The following is a 22657-nucleotide window of genomic DNA, read 5'->3' on the forward strand; positions in this document are numbered from 1 at the left end:
TTTTTGTTTCTTGTTCTCTAAATATTGCTCATGCCTTTCACATTCTCTGTCACCTACCAGCCACTGTTTCTTGTTGCAGGCGACATCCAGACTGAGGGAAAGAGGCTGTGATGGCCGCCTGGCAGGCATTGAGGTTCAGCAGCTCTTCTGTTCTCAGAGCGCGCCGATTCCTGAGCACCAGCTCAAAGAACTGAACGTGAAGATCGACAGTGCTTTGCAGGTCAGTGTTTTAGAACTGGCACGTAGTTATCCAAGGGCAGGAACAGGGGAGGGAGTTCAAGTTGGGATGTTGAGCCAATTGGAAAGAATAGTAAGATGGTAGTTGGCCCGAAGCCTTTTAATTAACTATAGAACTTTTATATTTCTGTTGTCACTGGACGTTGTCATTTTATAATCTGTATAATCTTGATTCTTCACAAAACAATTTCTTTGCAGGCTTATAAAATAGCTCTGGAAAGTTTAGGCCACTGTGAATATGCAATGAAAGCTGGTTTCCACCTGAATCCAAAGGCAATTGAAGCCAGTTTACAGGTATGTTTTCCTCTCTGGTTGCTCTAGGGAGCTGTGGGGTGGCAGACCTGCCACCCCAAGTGAGCCTGGTATCTGGGGCTGGTGTGCCGTGGGTCACCTCTCCTCTCCTCCCCTCTCTCCAAACCTCTCACAGGGCTGCTGCAGCGAAGCTGAGGCACAGCAGACAGGGCGGCGGCAGACCCCCCCCAGCCCATGCAGTGTGAGCTTCCCACTGTCCCCGTGCAGATAGGATCACACTTCCTGAAGGGCGTCTCCTTCAACGAATCGGCTGCTGACAACCTGAAACTTAAGACGGTAGCTTTCCATGGGGTTTCAGCAAGTGGGTGTGAACGTGGAAACAGTTCTTCAGGGGCTTTTAAAAAATAGATACTAAGAAACAAAACTGAAGTCAAGACAGAAGGTATTAGTAAATTGGTGTCTAAAAGCAGACTGTGGTGACTTACCTTAATGAGACATTTGCTGGGTTTTATTCATAGTTGGGTTAAATGTTTAACATAAAGTGTTTTGAAAGTACATTATAAAATACTGTTTATGATTGATGTTTTAGTGGACTTCTGCAAATTAAATAAGAAGTCTTGTCATACTACTGTAGTGACTATGACTGTTCGTGGGCCGTCCTGTGTGCCGGGCATGGCACCAAGGGTTCATGTGCGCAGTCTCGTTTAAAGCTCACCCTGAGGTGGGCGCTGCTCTGTTCTGTTCAACAGCTAGAGGAACTAAGGCCGAGCTCACACAGCCAGAAAGGAGGAGACTGGAATTTGAGGTTATACAGTCTGTTTCCAGAGCCTGCATACCTGACCACTTGGTCATCCAAAATAAAGTTGAGGTTTTCATTGGTATTTGTTTTTACCAGATGATTTTGTCTCCTTATTTAGAGGGATTCAGAATTTCCAAATTCCTCACCAATTTGCATCAGCAAATGGCTATATGATGCTGTATTTTGTGCTAGTATAGAAATCACATGCACATATTAATGCACGTGTATCCATATTCTCTGAGGGTATCTGATGACAATTGCTTGAGACATGAAAATGATGTGATGGGAGGTGCACTGAAACAAAGTGCATTTTTCTGGAGGACTGCTGTGTACCTGTCCATTCATTTCGACACATTTGAGAATCTTGCACAGCTTTATCTTGGGCAGTGAGCTCTTGTCTTCTTAATCCGTAGCATACGATGTTACAGCTGATCAAGGAGGCGGGCTGCTACAATGGAATCACACCCAGGGATGAGCTTCCTGTGACCGAAGTACTGAACCAGGTGTGCCCGTCCACATGGCGGGGCGCCTGCAAGACTGCCGTGCAGCTGCTCTTTGGCCAGGCTGGACTGGTGAGTGGTCAGTGTGGGATGCAGGGGAGAGAGAGCCAGGAGCCGTGTGTCCAGCATGGGGCACGTGGTGTGGGCACAGGTGTGTAAATACTGAATCATTTTTGAAAGTTCACCAGTCCTGCAGGGTACAGACCACGTGGAGAAGGTAAAAGAACAGCAGCATTAAAAAGCCCTTTTGATTCCTTTTATAGATTGATGGTATGTATTTTCCAGGATCCTAGCTCCAAAATGATATTGTAGGTTTTCCTCATTTTAAAGAAAACAACATCCGTAATGATCTGACAGGGAGGGCCTCTTTACCTGGCTCACCTACCCTGGAGTGACAGTGGGGTCTCAAATGTGCCAGGCTTCTTCCTGTCTCAGGCATTTGCACTTGGCTGCTCCTTTTACCCAAGACTCCTCCTCTCTAGGCTTTATGTGACTTACTCTTTAGCTTCCTGATGTCAGCTCAAATACCACCTCCTCTGAGAAACCGCCATGGTGTAAGTCGTCCCCTGACCAGTCACTTTGTATCCCAGCTCTGTTTCTCTTCTTCTTGGCTATGAAGTAAGTTTAGTCCTTTCACCTTTGGAGAGAAGGGTAACTTCTGCCAGAGTTGGACCGGATCAGGAAATCAACATCTGAAATCACCATCTAGCTTTTTGTTTGGCATCTAAGACCCATATAACCTTACATACTTAATTCTACTTTCTAGAATTAAATGGCTACTTTTTGAAAAGATACAGCATTTTATTATTTTTTTAAAAGATTTTAGTTATTTATTTATTTGACAGACAGAGATCACAAGTAGGCAGAGAAGCAGGCAGAGAGAGAGGGGGAAGCAGGCTCCCAGCTGAGCCGAGAGCTTCATCCCAGGACCTTGAGATCATGACCTGAACCAAAGGCAGAGGCTTAACCCACTGAGCCACCCAGGCACCCCAAGATACAGCATTTTAGTCAGAGGTTAAAGCAGACTAATTCAAGATTAAGAAAGTTTAAAGAACTGTTTCTTACTTTAATTCCTACTTTATTCATGAATGGAGCCGTGGGGAGGATGCTGTCCTCTTGTTTCACGTGGGTGAGGGCTCAGGTACCCTAGCTCAGGGGTGCGCTGCCTTGGATAGGGCCAGGTGACTTATGCTTCCTTTAGGTTCTAGTTCTTACTACAGGAACCCCTAAGAGAAGGAATAAGGAGTAAGCAGGAGATCCCCCTGCTGAAGTATGTCAGAGCCTACTGCCTCTAGGAAATTGATCCATACTCCCAGAGGTCATTTTAGCTGAAACTAGTTGAACCATGGCATAAGTTCTCCAAAAAGGAGTGAGTAAAGTAAGGCAGAAGGACACAAACTGTTCTGGGAAAACACTGTAGGTTAAAAAAAAAAAAAATTCCCATGTTATTGCGAGAGCAGAAACTTCTTCCAGTTCCTTACTCCTTGCTCCCAGGGCACCTTTGTGTGCGACTGACAAAGAACCTTTAGATTATGGCTCTGCAGATGGGCGTAGAGAGGAAACACCTGCCTGGTCTAACAATGGCTATTACTTGGACAGGAAGTCTTTTCCAAAGGACATTGCAGACCAGCTCTGGGAATTCTGTTTGCAGCAGTGGAAATCAGCTCCATTAGAGGCTGAATTTGGAGTCAAAATAAGCAGCTTTGCATGACTTTGGCAATATAGCAGATTTATTTATTTATTTTTAAGTAATCTCTATACTCAATGTGGGGCTTGAACTCATGACCCTGAGATCAAGAGTTAGATGCTCCACCGACTAAGCCAGCCAGGTGCCCCATAAAAGATTTATTTTTAAAGTGCTTTAGGCTTATTTTCTTAAATTCTTTTAGTTATTTGAAAATATATTCATCATTTTGTCAAAATCTCTACCTAGGCTACTACATCATCTGTGTAATGTTAAAGACTCTATTCCAAATAAGAAGAAATCATTGGGGTATCTGGTTGGCTCGGTCAGTTGAGCCTCTGACTCTTGATTTTGCCTCAAGTCATGATCTCAGGGTTGTGAGATACAGCCCCACGTTAGGCTCCATGCTGGGTATGGAGCCTGTTTGGGCTTCTCTGTTTCTCTCTGCCCCTCATTACCTACGCCCTGCTCATGCATTCTCTTTTTCTCTCTCTCTTTAAAAAAAAAAAAAAAAAAAAGGGCAAGAAAAGAACAGAAGAAATCAGTGAAAGAAGAATCATCTTTAACTTTCTTTTTATTTTTTTATTTTTTTAAAGATTTTATTTATTTTTTTGACAGAGAGATCACAAGCAGGCAGAGAGGCAGGCAGGGAGAGAGGGGAAAGCAGGCTCCCTGGAGCAGAGAGCCTGATGCGGGGCTCAATCCCAGGACCCTGGGATCATGACCTGAGCCGAAGGTAGAGGCTTTAACCCACTGAGCCACCCAGGCGCCCCTCATCTTTACCTTTCTGAACTAATTATGTTTTTATTGATGGCTGAGAATAAAATGATCCATTAAAAAGAGCTTCATCCACTTCTAGCTTGTATTCAGTCATTATAAATGGACTTTTCTGAAGCTGTGGTTAGATTTTTAATGATGGTTTTACTTCTTTCAAGTGCATAAAGTGAAAAAAAAAACCTAAAGGAAACAAAATAATTCCTAATTAACATATTTATGGTTTGGAAAAAGTACTGAAAGTCCTTACAAAGTTCAGTACATCCTACACCCAGAATTTGGTTTCTGCTCATTGAAGTATAACTGTCTTCAGTCATCTTTATTACTTGTGCTTGTCTTCCTGAGGCTCTGGAGTGGCCTCTGCATGACCGCCTTGCCAGAGTCACTCACATCAGTAGGTTCATGTATTAGATTTGTTTGTGATCCGTTTGCCTCTCGGAAAGCTGATTGTTGTTTTTTTCTTTCTCTTTCTTAGGTGGTAGTTGACACAGCACAGATTGAAAATAAAGAAGCATATGCCCCCCAGATCAGCTTAGAGGGCTCCAGAATTGTGGTTCAAGTCCCGTCCACATGGTAGCGTGACTCTTCTATTAACACAAGCCTAGGCTCTGATTGAAGTGTACACATCTTTGAAAAGATTGTTTTGTTTTGGACAAGCCCCATATTAGGTGGCATGTCAGGTCTTGCTACTTGGGCGGGTACACGGGGAGTGGTTATCGGTCCATGAGAAGGAAGTCAAGATGTCTGAAAAATAGTCTTTTTGACCAATAATATAAGTAAAATGTTATGTACTCATGGTTCATAATGACCAAAATTATCTTCTCTTTATTACCGGGTCCACAGCTTTTGAACAGAGTACCTCATTTTCCTTAAGTCACCAGTATTTCTCTAAAGCTGAGCATAGAACATAGAATCCCTTCTCCTCCTTTGTTCCAGTAACAACCCTGATGATCTTGAGCTCGTGCCATTAGAAGCGTGGGGACAGACTGAGCCATTTTTATTTTTTATTATTTAATTACATTTATAAATTTACAATAGATAAAGTATTCTTCTTGGTTCATTTTATTATTTATTTTTTAAAGATTTTATTTATTTATTTGACAGACAGAGATGACGAGTGGTCAGAGAGGCAGGCAGAGAGAGAAAGAGGAGGAAGCAGGCTCCCCACTGAGCAGAAATCGAGATTCGGGGCTTGATCCCAGGACCCTGTGATCATGACCTGAGCCGAAAGCAGAGGCTTTAACCCCCTGAGCCACCCAGGTGCCCCTCTTCTTAGTTTATTAAAACAGAAGCTCCTACAAAGGAGTAAGAAAATGGGCAAGGTGCATGAATAGGTAGACAAAAAATAAGGTAAACAGCACAGCTGTCAACAAATAGATGAAGAAAATGTGTAACCTCACCTGATAAGATGAGTAAAGAAACAATATGATGTCATTTTGCCTAGATGTTTTTTAATTGTTTTAGAATAATAAATAATTTTTTTAAAAAATAAATAAAAATATAAAGGTTTTGGCCAGACTGTGCAAAAACAGGCACAGGAGGTGGATAAATCACACGGTCTTTCTGGAGGGCAGTTCAGTGTATCAGAAGCCTAAAATAAGAAATCTGACCTCAGGAGTTCTACAGTTCTGCCTCTGGGGATTTATCCTTGTGATGTGCATAGATCCAGCTAACAGAGCAGCATCATAATTTTATTAATAAATAGCAAAAACTGAACTGTTGAAAGTGTTGGAAGACTTCTGTTATTAAGATTATGATATGAGGGGCGCCTGGGTGGCTCAGAGGGTTAAGCCTCTGCCTTCAGCTCAGGTCATGGTCTCAGAGTCCTGGGATCAAGTCCTGCATCGGGCTCTCTGCTCAGCGGGGAGCCTGCTTCCCCCCACCACAACCATCTCTGCCTACTTGTGATCTCTCTCTCTGTGTCAAATAAATAAATAAAATCTTTTGAAAATTAAAAAAAAAAAAGATGACATGAATGAGTATTTAACCATATAGAAAAATTTTGAAACATTTTGGTAGGAAGAAAGAGAGGGAGTAAAGCATGATGGCAAGCTTGGTTCCTGTATGGACCAGGATGGTATCTGGGTCATACACTGGAGTTTTGTTTTTTTGTTTTTGTTTAAAGATTTTATTTATTTATTTGACAGGCAGAGACCACAAGTAGGCAGAGAGACAGGCAGAGAGAGAGGAGGAAGCAGACTCCCCACTGAGCAGAGACCCCAATGTGGGGCTCGATCCCAGGACCCCGGAATCATGACCTGAGCCAAAGGCAGAGGCTTTAACCTACTGAGCCACCCAGGCGCCCCACACTGGAGTTTTATTTAAACCGTTTCTCCTTGAAATGTGAGGGTCCAGTGATAGACTCTGCCAAAGTCTTAGGACTTGTTGATATATGAGGTGAGGGTGAGAAGTTTACTTCATGTCCCAAAACCTCTCTTCTTTCAGTTTCCTCCCACACTAAGTTTTTTATTTGATTTTTGAGATGACTTATTGTTAATTTATATAGATTTCTCCATTCCTATCAAACAACATACCAAAAGCTCACTTTTCTGTAAGATTTTTGTGTCCCTGAATTTTTTTTTTTTTAAGATTTTATTTTATTTATTTAACAGAGAGAGATCACAAGTAGGCAGAGAGGCAGGCAGAGAGAGAGAGGGGGAAGCAGGCTCCCTGCTGAGCAGAGAGTCCAACGTGGAGCCTATGATCCTGAGATGACCTGAGCTGAAGGCAGAGGCTTAACCCACTGAGCCACCCAGGTGCCCTAAGTGTCCCTGAATTCTTAATTTGTTTTCCAACTCAGGTTCTTACTGAAAAATACTAAACTTAACCAGGATTCTCATTTTAGAGAAAATAGTTTGAATTTTTGAATAATTGAGTGAATATAAATAACTAGTACTAAAATGGTGAACACTGCAGTTTACTTCCAGAACTCTCCATGTATCATGACTAATTCATTGAGAGTAATTCATTCTTTGTAATTCATTGAACCACCACAAAAGACCTTATAGACTATAATTTCTTGGGGAGGCTCCCTCTGGTGGTTGCTTTTGGTAAAAGTACAGAGCTTTCAAAATACATATTTTTGTTTCTTTCGAAGTATAAACTATGTGCTTGTTGAGAAGAATGCCAAAAGAAGTGATTGCTTTACTCCACCTTCAGAAAAATGAAATAGTTAACAAAGGCAGTCAAGAATTTATTATATGCTTTGCGTTTAATAAAGTGGAGTGTCCCATTGCCAGATATGTTTTTTTTTCCAAATTAAGTAATCCCTTATTTAGATTTTTTAACTGTCTTATTTTAGTCCATCCATTCTTTCTTTCAACAAATACTTACTAAATACCTTCTATGTGGCAGACACTGCCTGGGCTCTGGGAATTTAAGTATGAGCAAGACAGATGGGCTCTCTGTCCCTAGCAGAGTTGACTTTGTAATGGGAGGGATGGTGAGGGGACAGCTAGCAATCATAAGAGCTCAGTTCAAACCCTAGCACATGTTTGAGGGGCTAGGAGCAGAATAATGTCATATGATGGAGAATGACAGAGGTGGTGCTGGGGAGGGGAGGCTGTTTAGGATGAGGCCAGTCACGAAGGGTCCTTCCTTGAAGATAAGACATTGGAAAAGAGCTGGCCATGGAGAGAGCAGATGGGGAAAGGATTTCTGAGGAGTGAACTGGCACGGCTGGAGACGTGGTGGGTGGTCATAAAGAGAGACTCACAGAAGCCAGGACTTGCAGTGTCCCCAAGGGATTTTCTAAGAACAGGTAGAGGGTTTTAAGCAAGTCTACGTGATTTGCCAAAAGAATGGTTTTCGTCTCTTAAGGGGATTCTATCCATCAACTCTCAGGACTGATAAATTAATAAAAGTGCCGATTTATTGATTTTCAGAAAGAAAAATTATTCTCCCCAGCAACTGTAGTACTTCTTTCTGCATGACCAGCAAATGCTCTCCTAGTGGGCAAACATATGTGACCCGCCAAATCACAGCCAGGAGTGGCTTGGGAGCACAGAGCAAAGATGTCCTAATAATCAGGAATTCCAGGCTGAGAGACTCGGGTACATGAACCCTGGCCAGGTCCACTGGCCAAGATTCTCTCCCAGGAGTCAGGGTCTGGTTGGTCACTGGCAGAGCTTGGCCTTCGCAGTGTTGCTGAGGCTGGCTGGCTCATATCCTCAGAGACCTGTTTCTTTGCAAGCCCTCAGTCACGCTGGGGAGTGTTACTGCCTTCTTAGATGGCTTTGCAAGCTGTCGACTTTACCACTTATCTGCCAGAGTGCCTAGTAGCAGACAGACAACATCTTCCTGGTTCTGCCTCTCAGAAGAGGCCTCTTGGTGGAGGTACCCTGAATGGGCACTGTGACCTGAATGGTGGGAAGCAGCTCTCAGGAGAGAAGGCTGGGCAGAAGCAGCAGAAGCAAAGGTCCTGAGATGTGGGCAAATCCATCATATTCAGGGAGCAAGCCAAAGCCTGTGACTGGGACAAAGGTAATGGAGGTGACAGTGGAGAGAGGTGTGGTCAGAGAGACAGGAGGGATAAGGTCACAGAAACCCCCAAGGGTTGTTTAGATTTTATTTCAGTCCTGACGGGATGCCGCTCAAGGGTTTTAAACAGGGAAGGTATGTGTTCTGATTGGCGCTACCGGTTCACTCTGCCTCTGTGTGGAGGGTGGGCTGGGAGGGACAGCAGCAGGGGAGAGGAGACCAGCTGGCGGGTTGGTCCTGAGACGCAGATGCTGGTGGTTTCTTGGAGTAGAGCTGTAATAAAAGAGGTGTGAGAAGTGCTTGGTTTGCTGGTGGACTGGCATGGGTTGCAGGTAGCCAGAGATGATGTGTAAGTTTGGGGTAGGTGGCTGTGTTGTGTACTTACAGAGGAAGTGTATAGGTTTCAGAGTGGTTTTTGATGGAGAGGCGAGGAAGCACTTGTGCTGACCAAGCTGCCTGTTAGATGCACCCAAGAGATGTCAATTGTGCAGTTAGATTCAGGAGAGTGGGGTTCGGGAGGAGGGGGTTGGCTGGTGAAGGAAATTTGAGTCTTCCGTGGAAGATAGTCTGTGCAGCTGCAGGACAAGATGCAGCATTGTGGGGAGAAAGAACAAAGCCTAGGACACAACACCATACCGAGGTTGGGGAAGCAGAGCAGGAGGAGTCAGCAGGGGAGACCAGGAAGGAGCTTGCCAGCCAGGTGGGAGGAAAGTTGAGCAAGTCTGGGGTCACCGAGCTACAGATGATAGTGCTGCGGGAGGAAAGAAGCATTGCACAAGTTGCTGAGATTGAGTAAGATGGAGACCGGTAATTGACCTCTGACACTGGCAAGATCAAAAGTGTTTGATAAAAGCTATTCTAGTGGAGTTATGGGGACCAAAGCCCAGCAGGAGTGGGGTGAGGTGAGACTAGGAGGTCAGGAAAAGGAGGAGACAAAGTGTTTTGCTAAAAGGGGGAGTAGGGAACTTAACAGTATCTGGAGGGGAATGTGGGGCTGAGAGAAAGAAGCTGGTCTGTGAGGCCAGTTTGTTGGCCCAGGTGAATGTCATGGGGCAGGGGCATTAGGTGAGCAGGGGTCCTCAGGAAAGCAGGAGGGTACAGAGCATGCAGTGCTCAGCTAGAGAGTCAGCCGGTGGCAGAGCAGGCCTTATCTTCCACCCTGACCATGACCAGAGGGGCAGGCTGGTAGTGTAGGCATGGGCACTCGAGGGGGTGGATTAGTGGTAAGGAGAGGGACCAGATCTCCTCTTGGTGACATGAGGGTTGTGATGGGAAAGAAGGGGAGAAGCAGCAGGGATGGCCGAGCTCGGAGGAGAGGGGATACGGGCTGAAGTGGTCAGCTTGGAAAGGGAAAACATTCACTCATGGGGGAAGGCCATGTTTGCTGCTTACCTGAAGTTTGCAGCGAGTCCAGGTATGTCCCTCCTTTGACCTTTAGTTTCTTGGGGACGAGGATGTTTTGGAAAGGGTGTCAGATCCCAGAATCTGAACACAGTAGAACAGAAAGTCAAGGGCGGAGCCAGTGTGGACAGTAAGAGGGCATTAGGGCCCCCAGAACATAGCACCTCCACTGAACCCTTCTCTTCCTACCAAACAGACTCAAGAGAATTAGAAATCTAGGGTGATCGCAGCCCTTGTGGCTTTCTCTTCCCATTCGCAGCAGAAAGTTCCAGTGTTAGCCTTGTCATTCTCTTAACTGGTCTTTAATTACTGGATTTTCATTTGGTGCCAAAAGCATGTAAACATTGTAGCCTTTTGTACAAAGCCTATTTGGGACCCTTTCTCAGAGCAGTGCCACCCAGACTGACATGGCCTGCCTCCTGCCTAGGTGCCTGAAGGAAGACCCTGCTACCATGTCCCTGCTGCAGAGAAGCCTCGATCCTGAGAAAACCCTGGGGCTGGTGGACGTGCTCTACACAGCCGTGCTGGACCTCAGCCGCTGGAGGGCAGGGAGGTGGGTATCCCTGCTGATCACCTGAAGTAGCTCACATTTGGACCCATAGTCAGGGACAGTGTGCCCATGTACAGTCTCCTGCATGCTCACATTGCTGATCCTTTGTGAGGAAGTAAGGCAAGAAAGAGAACTTTTTGGTCACTTAAATTTGGAATCATTTCGAACTTACTGGTAAGTTGCATTCATACCAAGCATTGCTCTCTGCCCTTTATCCAGATTCCTCAGTTACTTAACATGTTTGCCTTCATTGGTTTTACCATTTGAGAGTAAGTCCATCAAAAGGATTTTAGCCCAACTCATACTCTCCTCATGAACGAAGACCAGAGAAACGTGTAGAAATTTTACTTAATATCCTACATGAAATTTATTTCTATCTGAAAGCAGCTGACAGTCACAAGACCATCTCTGGGGAATTATGAACTTCAGAATGGTAGGGACCTTGAACATCCAGCCGAACTCACAAGTGAACATCCCTTTCCGAACTCATAAGTGCCAAGGCCCGGAACACTGCAGTGGTTTGTCCCAGGTCACAGCAGCCGTCGCCTGCCTCAGCCCCACACCCTTTCCATCTCTGGGGCTCTCTTTCAGTACTAGGAAAGTTCTCGGAAAACCCTGAAGTAACCAGCGTCTGTTCTTGGCACTGTCTTTGCCAAGACAACAGTGCTGCTTGGTGTCACTGAGTTCTGCCCACTGCCCTACCTCTACCCACGTCCCTCTGCTTGATCAGTCTTATGAACACTTAAAAGTCTGGGGTTTCATTTTATTTCTCTATAAAATAGATGTACATGACACCAGGATACTAGAGAGACTGTTTTTGTCCTTTAAGTCTTTTTTAGATGCAAAGAGATCCATTTTGTATTTTGTCTTTTTTTAATTTTTAATATGTTTCTGTTGAAATAGGGAACAAGCTTTACCCTGCATACAGATCCAGCTTCAAAGGGAGATTTGCGATTTTGGGAATCAGGCTGACCTTCCTTCTGGGAATGGGAACAAATCCTCAGGCGGCCTGCAGAAGACATTCTCCAAGCTGACATCCCGGTTCACCAAGAAAGCTTCATGCACCAGCTCTAGCAGCAGCACAAATTATTCCATCCCAAATACCCCTTCCAAAAACCTCTTCATAGCTGGGTGTTCGGAAGAGAAGGCCAAAATGCCCAGCAATATTGATTCAAGATTACAAAGCATTTTGAACATTGGTAATTTCCCTAGGACTACAGACCCTTCACAGTCAGCACAGAATTCCAGTAATCAGATGGCCAATGGTTTTCTCCTGGAGAGACGTGACAACTTCCTGCCAGGGGATGATGGCAAGGACGAAAAGGGCATGAACTTACCAACCGATCAGGAAATGCAGGAGGTGATCGATTTTCTCTCGGGCTTTAACATGGGCCAGTCACATCAGGGCTCCCCATTGGTGACAAGGCGTAATTCTGCTGCCACAGCCATGGTGACTGAACAGAAGGCAGGAGCCATGCCGCCACAGCAGCCACCACTACCAGTGCCCCCTCCACCACGGCCACCCCAGGCTGGAGCCCATGCCCCTCTGACCCCCCAGCCTGGCCTGGCACCTCAGCAGCCATCCCCAAAGCAGCAACAACCCCAGGTCCAGTACTACCAACACCTGCTCCAGCCCATTGGACCTCAGCAGCCCCCTCCCCAGCCTCGGGCCCCTGGGAAATGGGTGCATGGCTCAGCCCAGCAGCCCGCCCAGCCAGTCGGAGCAGGTCTGTCTCCTCTTGGCCAGTGGCCTGGCATATCTGATCTCAGTTCTGACTTGTACAGCTTGGGTCTGGTGAGCAGCTATATGGATAATGTGATGTCGGAGGTTTTGGGGCAGAAGCCGCAGGGACCTAGAAATAACACCTGGCCAAACCGTGACCAAAGTGATGGCGTCTTTGGGATGTTGGGAGAGATTCTGCCCTTTGATCCTGCAGGTATGTGGACCACCCCCCACCCTGTGCCGACTTTGGGGTTTTCACAGAAATGTAATCACTGGGACTTCATAGGGCCCATCTGATACAGCCTTACTTGTAGGGGCAAGTGAATTGCTAATTTCCCTTTAAAGACCTTTTCTCGCTGTTGGATGGCAAGTATGGGATACATCCAGCAAAGGTAGACAGCCATGGTGAGAATGAGACTAGGAAGGTCAGGACTACTAGTTTTCTCTCTGGGCAGATGCTGGGATCAAGGCCAAGAGAAGTTCCTTGAATGACTCCACATCCCAAAGTTGAAGTGGGCTTCTGTCTGGGCCCTCCTATTCGTGGGAGCCAAGACATCAGGCTTTGTGAGCTGCTCTTTCCCTGATTACATAACCTGGTCTATGCTTAAACCCTAGGACCTATAAAAGGTGGTAGAGCATCCTCCTGCCTTCAGAGAATATGGCTTCTCCTGGCCTCAATAGTGTGAAAATACCACCAGAGTTACCTCACAAAATTAGAGAAAGAACCTAGAAATAGACAAAAATAAACTAGGAGGAGGAAGTAATTAAGGAGAAAAGCCAAGATTAATTGAATTTAGAAGAAAAATATAGTAGAAATTACAAATAAAATCTAAAAAGGTCTCTTGAAGGCCAACAGAATAGATAAGCCAATTTATTATAAGTCCCAGTAAGATGAGAGCAAAGAGAAACAAGATTAGGAAAGAGAAAGGAAGGGCGCCTGAATGGCTCAGTTGTTAAGCCTCTGCCTTTGGCTCTGGTCATAATCCTGGTGTCCTAGATCAAGTCCTGCATTGAGCTCCTTGCTCATCCGGGAGCCTGATTTTCCCTCTGCCTCTGCCTGCTGCTCCCCCTGCTTTTGCCCTCTCTCTCCCTCTGACAAATAAATAAATTTTAAAAGTAAACAAATAAATAAAATCTTAAAAAAAGAAAGAGAAAGATTTCATTTCAGAAATAGGAGAGATTAAAAGAAGTTTAAGACGTTACTACGTACATACGACTCAATGACAACATATTTGAAAACTGAATGGAAAAATGACTTCTTTCCTAATAAAATACACAGCACCGAAATTGTGCCAAGAAGTGGAAAACCTGCCTAGATCTGTTTCAGTAGAAGAAATTGGAACAGTAATTATGAAGCCAACGTGATTTTCCCATAAAAACTTCATACGGGTTATTTAAAAGCAAACCATAGTCCTCTCTTTATGAGTGTGAACAGAGGCGGGATGACAGAGCCATGATGGGAAGGCAGTTCTCTGTTACTACCGCCAGCGTAGACAGGTGGGACAGTGGAAGGACTCTGCTGCTGCTCAGTAACCCCTGGTGTCATCCCACTGCATGAGAGGTCACACAACAATAGAAGTTATAAAGACATTTGATAAAAGCCACCAGTGATTTAAAAAAAAAAAAACCAGGGGCCCCTGGGTGGCTCAGTGGGTAAAGCCTCTGCCTTCAGCTCAGGTCATGATCTCAGGGTCCTGGGATCAAGCCCCAAGTTGGGCTCTCTGCTCAACAGGGAGCCTGCTTCCCTTCCTCTCTCTCTGCCTGCCTCTCTGCCTACTTGTGATCTCTGTCTGTCAAATAAATAAAATCTTAAAAAAAAAAAAAGACAAAACGAAAAAGAAGAAAGGAAAACCTCTAAGGAAGACAGGAATAGAAGGAAATTTCTTTTAAAAAAGAAAGAAAGAAAGTAAGAAATTTATTAAATATTAAAAAGACTGTCTACCAAAAGCCAGGAGCAATAATTACTCTGTATAGTGAAACAGAATCATTCCAGTTTAAATCAAGACCCAGATAGAGTAGCAACTGTTACTGCCAGTAGGTGTAACTTTGTCTTGGACTTTCTAGCAAATACAGCCAGACATGTGTGATAAGCTTTAGAAAAAAGATACACTGAAAGTACATCTCTTTCCTGGCAGCAGAATTGAAGGTGGGGGAGCCCAACAAGACTCCTTAATTAAAAAAAACGAATTAGTGAATCTGATAAGGTGGGTGGTTACAAGATAAATACATAGAAATGCATTACTCTTTAACGTAGCAGAAGGTATACAGGTGGAAAATATATATTCTGTTTAAGGAGAATACTGTAAAATATATAAATAACTATAGCAAATATTGATATAAATAACCAGCAAAAGAGGAATTCCATGCTCAAACAGCCCAGCATTAGCTACTAATGGAAAGAAATGTTTCTTTAGGTTGTCTAAAAATCCTTCATACTGCTGCTCACGCTTTCTTGTTCTCTGGTAGATGTGGGCAACCTTGGACCCTGGGGCACAGGAAGGGTCCATGGTTCCACCCCGCTCCAGAAAAGCAGGCCCCACCTGGCTGCCACAGACTGGGGTGGGCGCAGTGCCACAGAGGGCATTTTTTTCAACTGCTCTTAGACGGTCTGTACATCTTTTAATAGTCATGTAATTAAGTCCAGAGTATAAACTCTCTTTGGCAGAATTTTACCGTTTTTGATCTTTGTTGAGTCCTGGATGGCCTCTATGTCTTTTTTTTTTTTTTTTTTTCTTAAGAAAGAATTTTATGTGTGGTTAAGATTGGAATGAATTTAATTAAGTAAATGAGGTGTTTTTTTTTTAAGATTTTATTTATTTATTTGACAGACAGAGATCACAAGTAGGCAGAAGCAGGCAGAGAGAGAGAAAGGAAGAGAAGCAGGCTCCCCACTGAGCAGAGAGCCTGATGTGGGGCTCAGTCCATGGACCCTGGGATCATGACCTGAACCGAAGGCAGAGACTTTAACCCACTGGGCCACCCAGGCGCCCCAATCATATGATTTTCTAAGTTGTTATGTAGGTAGCACCAGACATGGGAACATTGTTAAGTATCTGGTATTTGTCTTTAAACTTTAACCATGGATCCTTTTTTGTTCTCTTTCGGTCCCACTTAGCTTGCCTCTGTCCTAGGCCTAACCCTTCTTGACAGTCCCTGTGCACACCCCGTCCCCCAGGTCAGATGTTGGGCTGAAAGCCCCAGTCCTACAGCTCTTAGGGCCACCAGCCTGGCAGCACCTCCCCACTTTTTACTGTGTGTGTGACTGGCACGTACTCAGGCAGCAGGGAAGGAAACAAGACGCCAGTGTGTCCCCAACCCCTCTCTCCCCCTTTGTCTTAACACAGTGGGTTCGGACCCTGAGTTTGCTCGCTACGTGGCAGGAGTGAGCCAGGCAATGCAGCAGAAGCGGCAAGTGCAACACGGCCGCCGCCCAGGCCACCCCCGGGGCCACTGGCCCCCCATGGATGATGCCCATCGGACCTGGCCTTTCCCAGAGTTCTTCACAGAAGGGTGAGTGCTGGGGGGTGGAGGGAAGCTGAGTTTGGGCCCTGAGGATCCCCAGGGGCCCTCTGCACTCTTATCAGACAAATCGATGATTCCAAGCCCATCTGGTCAGATCTTCAGGTGGTCAGAGTTTTGTGACAGACCCAAAGATGCCGAGTGCCATGATATGCCCCTGTGAACACACCATTGGTAGAAATTGATGATTTTCGGCACATACTCTTCTGCCCGGAATCAGGAACTTACCTGATGGTGTTGTGAGGTCACTGAATGTTTAACACAGTCTCTGTGCTGAAATGGGCATGGCTGTGAACCCCAGGCGATTCATGGAATGCAAATCTTGTAAACTCCAAAAAGCAAATGTGTATGGTTCAGATACCAGTTGTATCCAGAGAACTGTGGATTTCCATGTCTCTTACTGCCACCCAGTTAATAAATCTGGACAGCTAAAGACCATTTCAGCTTTTTGTTCTAACATGAATTTCACACGCAAACCAAAGGCTTCCAAGAAGAATACGGGGCAGCGAAGAGTACATGTTACTTTTGAAATAAGGGACAGGAAGGAAAGCTCGGGTTTTTAGAAGGGAAGACAAGAGACCGAGATCTGTTTGTTAGATGAGTGCGGGATAGTGGGGAAAGCCTCGGGCATGTCCAGCTGGTGTCCAGGCTGGCAGTAGGAAGCCCAGGACCAGCTTCTCTCTCTGGCTTTCAGGGACGTCCTGCACAGCGGCTGGTCTGGTGCTCAGGGGGACTCCGCCAGCTCAAGTGATGAGACATCCTCCGCCAACGGGGACAGTTTGTTCTCCATGTTTTCAGGGCCTGACCTCGTGGCTGCTGTCAAGCAGAGAAGGTATGAAGAGATTTTTTTTTTTTAAGATTTTATTTATTTATTTGACAGAGAGAGAGATCACAAGAAGGCAGAGAGGCAGGCAGAGAGCGAGAGAGGGAAGGAGGCTCCCCGCTGAGCAGAGAGCCCGATGCGGGGCTCCATCCCAGGACCCTGAGATCATGACCTGAGCCAAAGGCAGAGGTTTAACCCACTGAGCCACCCAGGTGCCCCGAAGAGATTTTTAAAAGCAAAGGATAGAGGGGCACATGAATGTGTTCCCCAGCTCATTCCTCTGGAAAGCTCAGGAACGCCATGGCTCCCGGTCAGCCTGGTGTGGGAGAGGCAGCGGGCCTCTGTTAGCATGGCCTTGCTGTAGCCCAGGCTCCCCGTGGGCTTGCTTATAGCCCAGGTGACTTAACATTGGGTTGAGACTTCACTGGCAGAAGAGTTTCATGCAAGTAGGAGCCGGAAAAATCAGTAGGAGGAAAGGGAGGGTTCTAGAGATGGGTCTGGACACTGGTTTGATCCTTACAAGAGGCAGCCCTTTCTGTGGAGGAGCAGGACCAGGATGACTAGGTTCTAATCAGGACTCACCAATAGGCTTTGCAACTCCACAAACAAGGACCTGGCCCTCTCTGTTCCTTAGTTTCTTTATCAAAGTTGAAGAGAAAACATAATAAAGTATATTCAGGTATAAGAAGTTTTTGAAAGTAGGGATGCTTGACTGGCTCATTTGGTAGAGCATGAGACTCCTGGTGTCAGGGTCATGAGCTCAAGCCCCTCCTTGGGCATCGTGACTATAAAAAAATAAAAATTAAAAAGAAGGGAAGGGAAAAGGAAAAAAGAAAGAAAAAAATCAAACATGTTAGATTCAGTTAGTTGCTATGATGAAGAATATGGTTGGCGCCAGGGTGGCTCAGTCGGTTAAGCATCAGACTCTTGATATCAGCTGTTAATCTCAAGAGTCATGAGTTCAGGCTCTACATTGGGCTCCACACTGGGCATGGAGCCTACTTAAAAAAAGAAAAAAAAAAAATATATATATATATATAGGAGTCAGGGAGGCCTCTGATGAGCAGATAGCCGAACACAATGAGGGAGCAACTGGGTAAGACTGGGTGTGTGTGAGAGAGAAGAATCAGGGATGGTATGTGAGGTTTTGGCTGGAGCATCTGTGTGAAAGGATGTGCCAAGGAGCGGAGACCGGAGGAGCAGGGCTGAGCCAGGGGTAGCATTTAAGATGTCTGTGTTAGACAAGGGAAATCAGAGAGGCCGATAAAACGGTGAGGAAGCCACCAGGAGCATGGCCTCTGTAGAGACCACTGTCTGCAGGTGAGAGCACGGAAGACTGATTTACTTGGCTTGGAACTTGCTCCATCCTCCCTTTTTTATTCAACATTATAACCGAAATTTTTCATGTTTGTAGTTAAAACTAACAGTCTTTTAAGTCCTACTTCCCCAGGGCATGGTAAATAGTCAGTATCCATTGACTGCATTAACAAAAGCCAGAGCCAGCAGACTCAAAGCCTGGGAGAGCCAGCCCCCCACCCCAAGCCCAGAGGCCTCCTGGGAGTGCTCCATTCATTGCCCACCACCCGATCTCCTGCATGCAGTGGACCCAGGTTGTCCCCACCTAGAACCAGCGCCCAGAACCAGGTGGCCAGCAGGGCAGCAAGGTCAGCAGGGCAGCAAGCCAGGCACCCACTGCACTGAGCTCTTGGTTCTTTCAGGAAACACAGCAGTGGAGAGCAGGAGACCAGCACGCTCCCCTCACCGCCTCTTCTTACCACAGTGGAGGACGTGAACCAGGTACCATGGGCCCTGCTCTGGCCACAGAGGGCCAGCTGTGTGGGGGTACAAACCGTGAGCGAGGTTCCAAAGCTTAAGTTTCAAGAGGGCTTCAAAGACGGGTTCTTTGTGGTGAACAACTTTTTTTCCCATGATTAACCATCTCACCTGACTCAGAGCCAGATGTAGAGGAGCCCCTAGGATTGTGCTGTCCACTGGGATAGCCAGTAGCCACATTTGGCTATTTAAATTGGAATAGATCCAATATAAATACACATTGAGTTTCTTAGTAGCACTGGCCACATGCGGGGAGTGTCTACTGCATTGAACAGCACAGGCACAGAACATTTCTGTCACTGCAAGTTCAGCTGGACGGTGCTGCTCCAGGGCTATGGGGAGGGTGAAGGCCTCCCTCCCTGTCTCCCAGGTGGGGATAAGGACCAGAGACCTGGGGAGGTGGGAAAAGATGACCAGTTGCCAGAAATGCCACTAAGAACCCTCTTCTATCTCTCAGGATAACAAAACCAAAACGTGGCCCCCCAAAGCGCCCTGGCAGCACCCGGCCCCGCTGCCCAGCACACTGCCCAGCCCAAGCGCCCCACTCTACGCAGTTGCCAGCCCCGGCAGCCAGTGGAACGACACCATGCAGATGCTGCAGTCCCCAGTGTGGGCCGCGACCAGCGACTGCAGCGCCACCTCATTTACCTATGTGCAGCCCCCACCGCAGCCCCCACCCCCATCGGCACACAAGGCAACACCCAAGGGCTTCAAGGCCTTCCCCGGGAAGGCTGAGCGCCGGCCGGCCTACTTGCCCCAGTACTGACCCAGGGGCAGCCTGCCTGCCTTGCCCAGAGCTGTTGGAGCCAGCTTCCCCACCCCAGGGCTGACTAGCTGGCACCAGCCCCCCCAGAGGACCAGTGCACCCCTGTCCCAGGCAGGGATCCCTGGTGATGTGGGTAGTTGGCAGCTCCAAGCCTTTAAGGCCTGGCTTCTCAAACTTTGGAGGCATCAGAGCCCTGGAGGGCCAGCTGGAAACAGCTTTCTGGCCCTCAGGGAGATGCTGGGGGATCTTTGAGCTATAAGCTCCCCCAGTAATTCTGATGCAGGTGGGCCATAGGCCACACTTTGAGAATCACAGCTCTCAAGTTTGTAGTCCCACTGTGTGTGTTGGGAAGGCCTCAGGCCTGAAGGCTGAGAGCAAAACTGACCATTCTTCTGAAACCCCTCCCCCTTCTCCTCCTTAACACGTTGAGTGATGACCACATCAATCACTGTATTTTATAGCTATTTTTCATATAGATTTTTAGTTAAAACATCTCCCGCCTAAAAGCATTGAATATTTTAAGATAACAAATATAGAGGCTGGATGTTTGTTCAACACTATCTTTATTTAAGCTTACACAAAACGGGCAGAGTATAGAATACTTGTGATTGGAAGCAATCACCTGTTTTTTCTGTGGGTGGGCAGCCAGCCCCTCGCCACCCCAAGCAGCACCCCAGGGGTGCAGTTCTGACTGGATGTACAAAACCAGGATCGTTTGAGAGGCATATTCCTGATGGTGCATGGAGATGAGCCAGCTGGCTGCTGTCCATGTGCGGAATGACGTTGCACCTGCTGCCCTCAGATCCACACGTGGCCAGAGGCTTTGACACAGTCTCCAAACTTGGGGGTGTGGTCAAGAGGCTGCACAAAGACACCTGCACTTGAACTTGCAGTAACATTTGTGAGCTGGCTCAAGACAAACCGATTAAGATGTAGATAGGAATTAATTTAAAGTCTTTTCTTTAAAAAAAAAAAAACACACACAAGAACAAAAAACCACCTCATTTTCAGTTGACATGTGCCATTAAAGAGGTAACATCCTGTGGATTTAGGGATATTTTCCAGCCAGAATGGATCCAGAAGAATTGAATGGTGCTTAAATTGAGAAATAATGATACATATATCTCTACAGAGTAGACATATCCCGCTGTATATTAATTGAGGTTACAGAAGTTCTTTATATAAAACTTATTTAAATTTTTCATATTTCATCTTTGAAAAAGTCTAATTGAGAAAAATCCATAATATTTTCTGGTATGAAAGTTGGACAGTATTAATATTTTTTTTTATATTTTCTTAAATCATTAAACCATTTTAATATATATGTTAACTACTAATAAATGGTTTATTCTTTCTAACTCCATATAAGCTTTTCCAGCAGAGATTGTAATAACACATTTATGTTCTCATTTTTCTACGGATATAAGTAAATTTATATTTAAAAATACCAAAAAGAAAAAATATATATGTATATGTATGTATACACACTAATGATAGAGGCCCCCTGGGGTGTCTGAGCCCAGCCATCTGAATTTTTAGTACTGTGTTGCCAGGCTGTTTGCAGGCCTCAGGTGTCGTCTTTTGTGCTGTGTGGGGATGCCGTTGCTGCCTGTACTTCTGATCCTTTTCACCGTGGCTTCCGAACATTCACCTCACCATGTTTACAGAGAACTATTTTGTACATAGACTTCTCCAGGCACGTGCTTTGCACCAACCCTGCGTGGCTCTTGTCTCTGTTCGCTGTCCCAGTGTGTATCTGTCTGAGCGTGTTTGTGGCTGTTTTCCTTGTAAGGTAGTTTTCTGTTTTCCTTCTGTAAGGTGTCCACAGTACCTTGTATTTTCAAGTTCAATTATACTGAAGTACTCTTGTTTTAATAGTGCCTCCCCAAAGACCTCACCCTGGACAGAGGTCAGCCCTTGACGCCCCAGTGCAGGTGACCTTGACACTGCTACATTGTCACTCTCTGGTCTGTTTTTCTCGATTAAGCGGGACATTTTGTAATCGCATATCCGTGGGCTGTGAGACTGTGTGAAGCTGTTTGTGTGGTCTCCTTGTAGGTGCTGTGTTCTCGGCACCGCCTTGCTCTGAACACTGGTAATTCCAGGTGCTGCGCTCGGCAGAGGGGTCTTGCCAAAGCGCATGTGTGTGCGTGTGTGAGTGTGTGTGTCCTTTGCATGGCCGGGCGTGACTGCCTTGCTCGGGCATCAGCAGGACATCGTGTGAATAGTTACAACGCTTCCAAACTGGAACTCTACATTTTGTATCTTACTTTTAAAGCTCCTATAAGTAAAATAACTATTGGCTTTATTAAAAATATACATTTAATAATACTTTGTATCTCTGTTTGAAATGAACTGCAGCAGACACATGAGAAGCCCTGCCTCGTTCATGACTTTGAAAAGGGACACCTGCATTGCTTTTTAGGTCAGCCGGGCCCCTGGTTCTGAGACCTTGAGAGAGGAAAGACCACCGGGAATATTAAGATAAGCTGGCGTGGGTGAGCAGGAAGCAGATGACCTACTACACCTCTCTATTTGGCTTCCCTAAGGCCAGTTGCTGGAAGAGGCTTCTGTAGGGACAGAGCCAATGTCATGGTGAAGGAGACCACCTGGAAGGATGCAGGTTCTCTCCTTGGGTTGTGGCCTGTCAACACCCCCCTTCCACCAACCCTGGGCACTATGAACTGCCCAGCCAGCCTTTCCAAGGAGCGGATCCAGGGATGAGCTCTCCCCCTGCTCTGCCAGGGACTCCATATCTGGCAAAGAGACTGTACCTTTCAGGGACAAGGACTAGTCTCTTTGGATAATATCATCCTGCTCAGCAAAAGGAAAACTTGGGTGAGAACCACAAAGGGAGGGTGTGTTACAGGAGAATTTCAACTTCTTTTCACTTAGAGCAAGACATTATTTGATCGAAACTTTTTTTCATGAACTCAGGAAAATGGATATGAGCATTAATCTATAACCCACCAGTGTAAATACTGCTCAGGCTTCTTTCTGCTGAAATGCCCAGAGCCTTCTAAGTGCCCCCCAGGACAAGGCTGCTTAGTAACAGCTGTGTTGCATGAGTGTGCTAGGAAATACACTAGAAGTGCATATTAAAATGCTAGCCTTTTATTCAAGCATGTTCCTCTTCAACACCAGTACGTGGTGCTGTTCACTGACTTCAATTCACAGCAGTGGTGGAGACAAGAGGAGTCTCAGGGCCTGGCTACATGCCCAATAGTTGAGTGGAAACCTGAACAGATGTTACACCTGAGCTGCAAGAGGGTCCTTGGGAGGCTGGTGACCCTTCCTTTGTCACCTGGGGGACCCTG

At 46.0% G+C, this 22657-nt stretch overlaps 1 protein-coding gene across 1 annotated transcript in view; it reads left to right on the plus strand.

The window, feature by feature from the left end:
• GARRE1 (granule associated Rac and RHOG effector 1) overlaps nucleotides 1-21671 on the plus strand; it is a 71191-nt gene extending 49520 nt beyond the window's left edge. Inside the window, 12 exon segments of the mRNA XM_082708619.1 lie at nucleotides 80-220; nucleotides 436-531; nucleotides 665-707; nucleotides 710-825; nucleotides 1702-1860; nucleotides 4722-4819; nucleotides 10554-10679; nucleotides 11580-12613; nucleotides 15744-15909; nucleotides 16613-16750; nucleotides 18460-18538; nucleotides 19032-21671. Of these exon segments, the coding sequence (XP_082564745.1) occupies nucleotides 80-220; nucleotides 436-531; nucleotides 665-707; nucleotides 710-825; nucleotides 1702-1860; nucleotides 4722-4819; nucleotides 10554-10679; nucleotides 11580-12613; nucleotides 15744-15909; nucleotides 16613-16750; nucleotides 18460-18538; nucleotides 19032-19340 (2505 nt within the window). The 3' untranslated portion in view covers nucleotides 19341-21671.
• The last annotated feature ends 986 nt before the right edge of the window (nucleotides 21672-22657 follow it).

The sequence above is a fragment of the Mustela nivalis genome (assembly GCF_964662115.1).
Source record: "Mustela nivalis genome assembly, chromosome: 18".
NCBI classification, from domain to species: Eukaryota; Metazoa; Chordata; class Mammalia; order Carnivora; family Mustelidae; genus Mustela; species Mustela nivalis.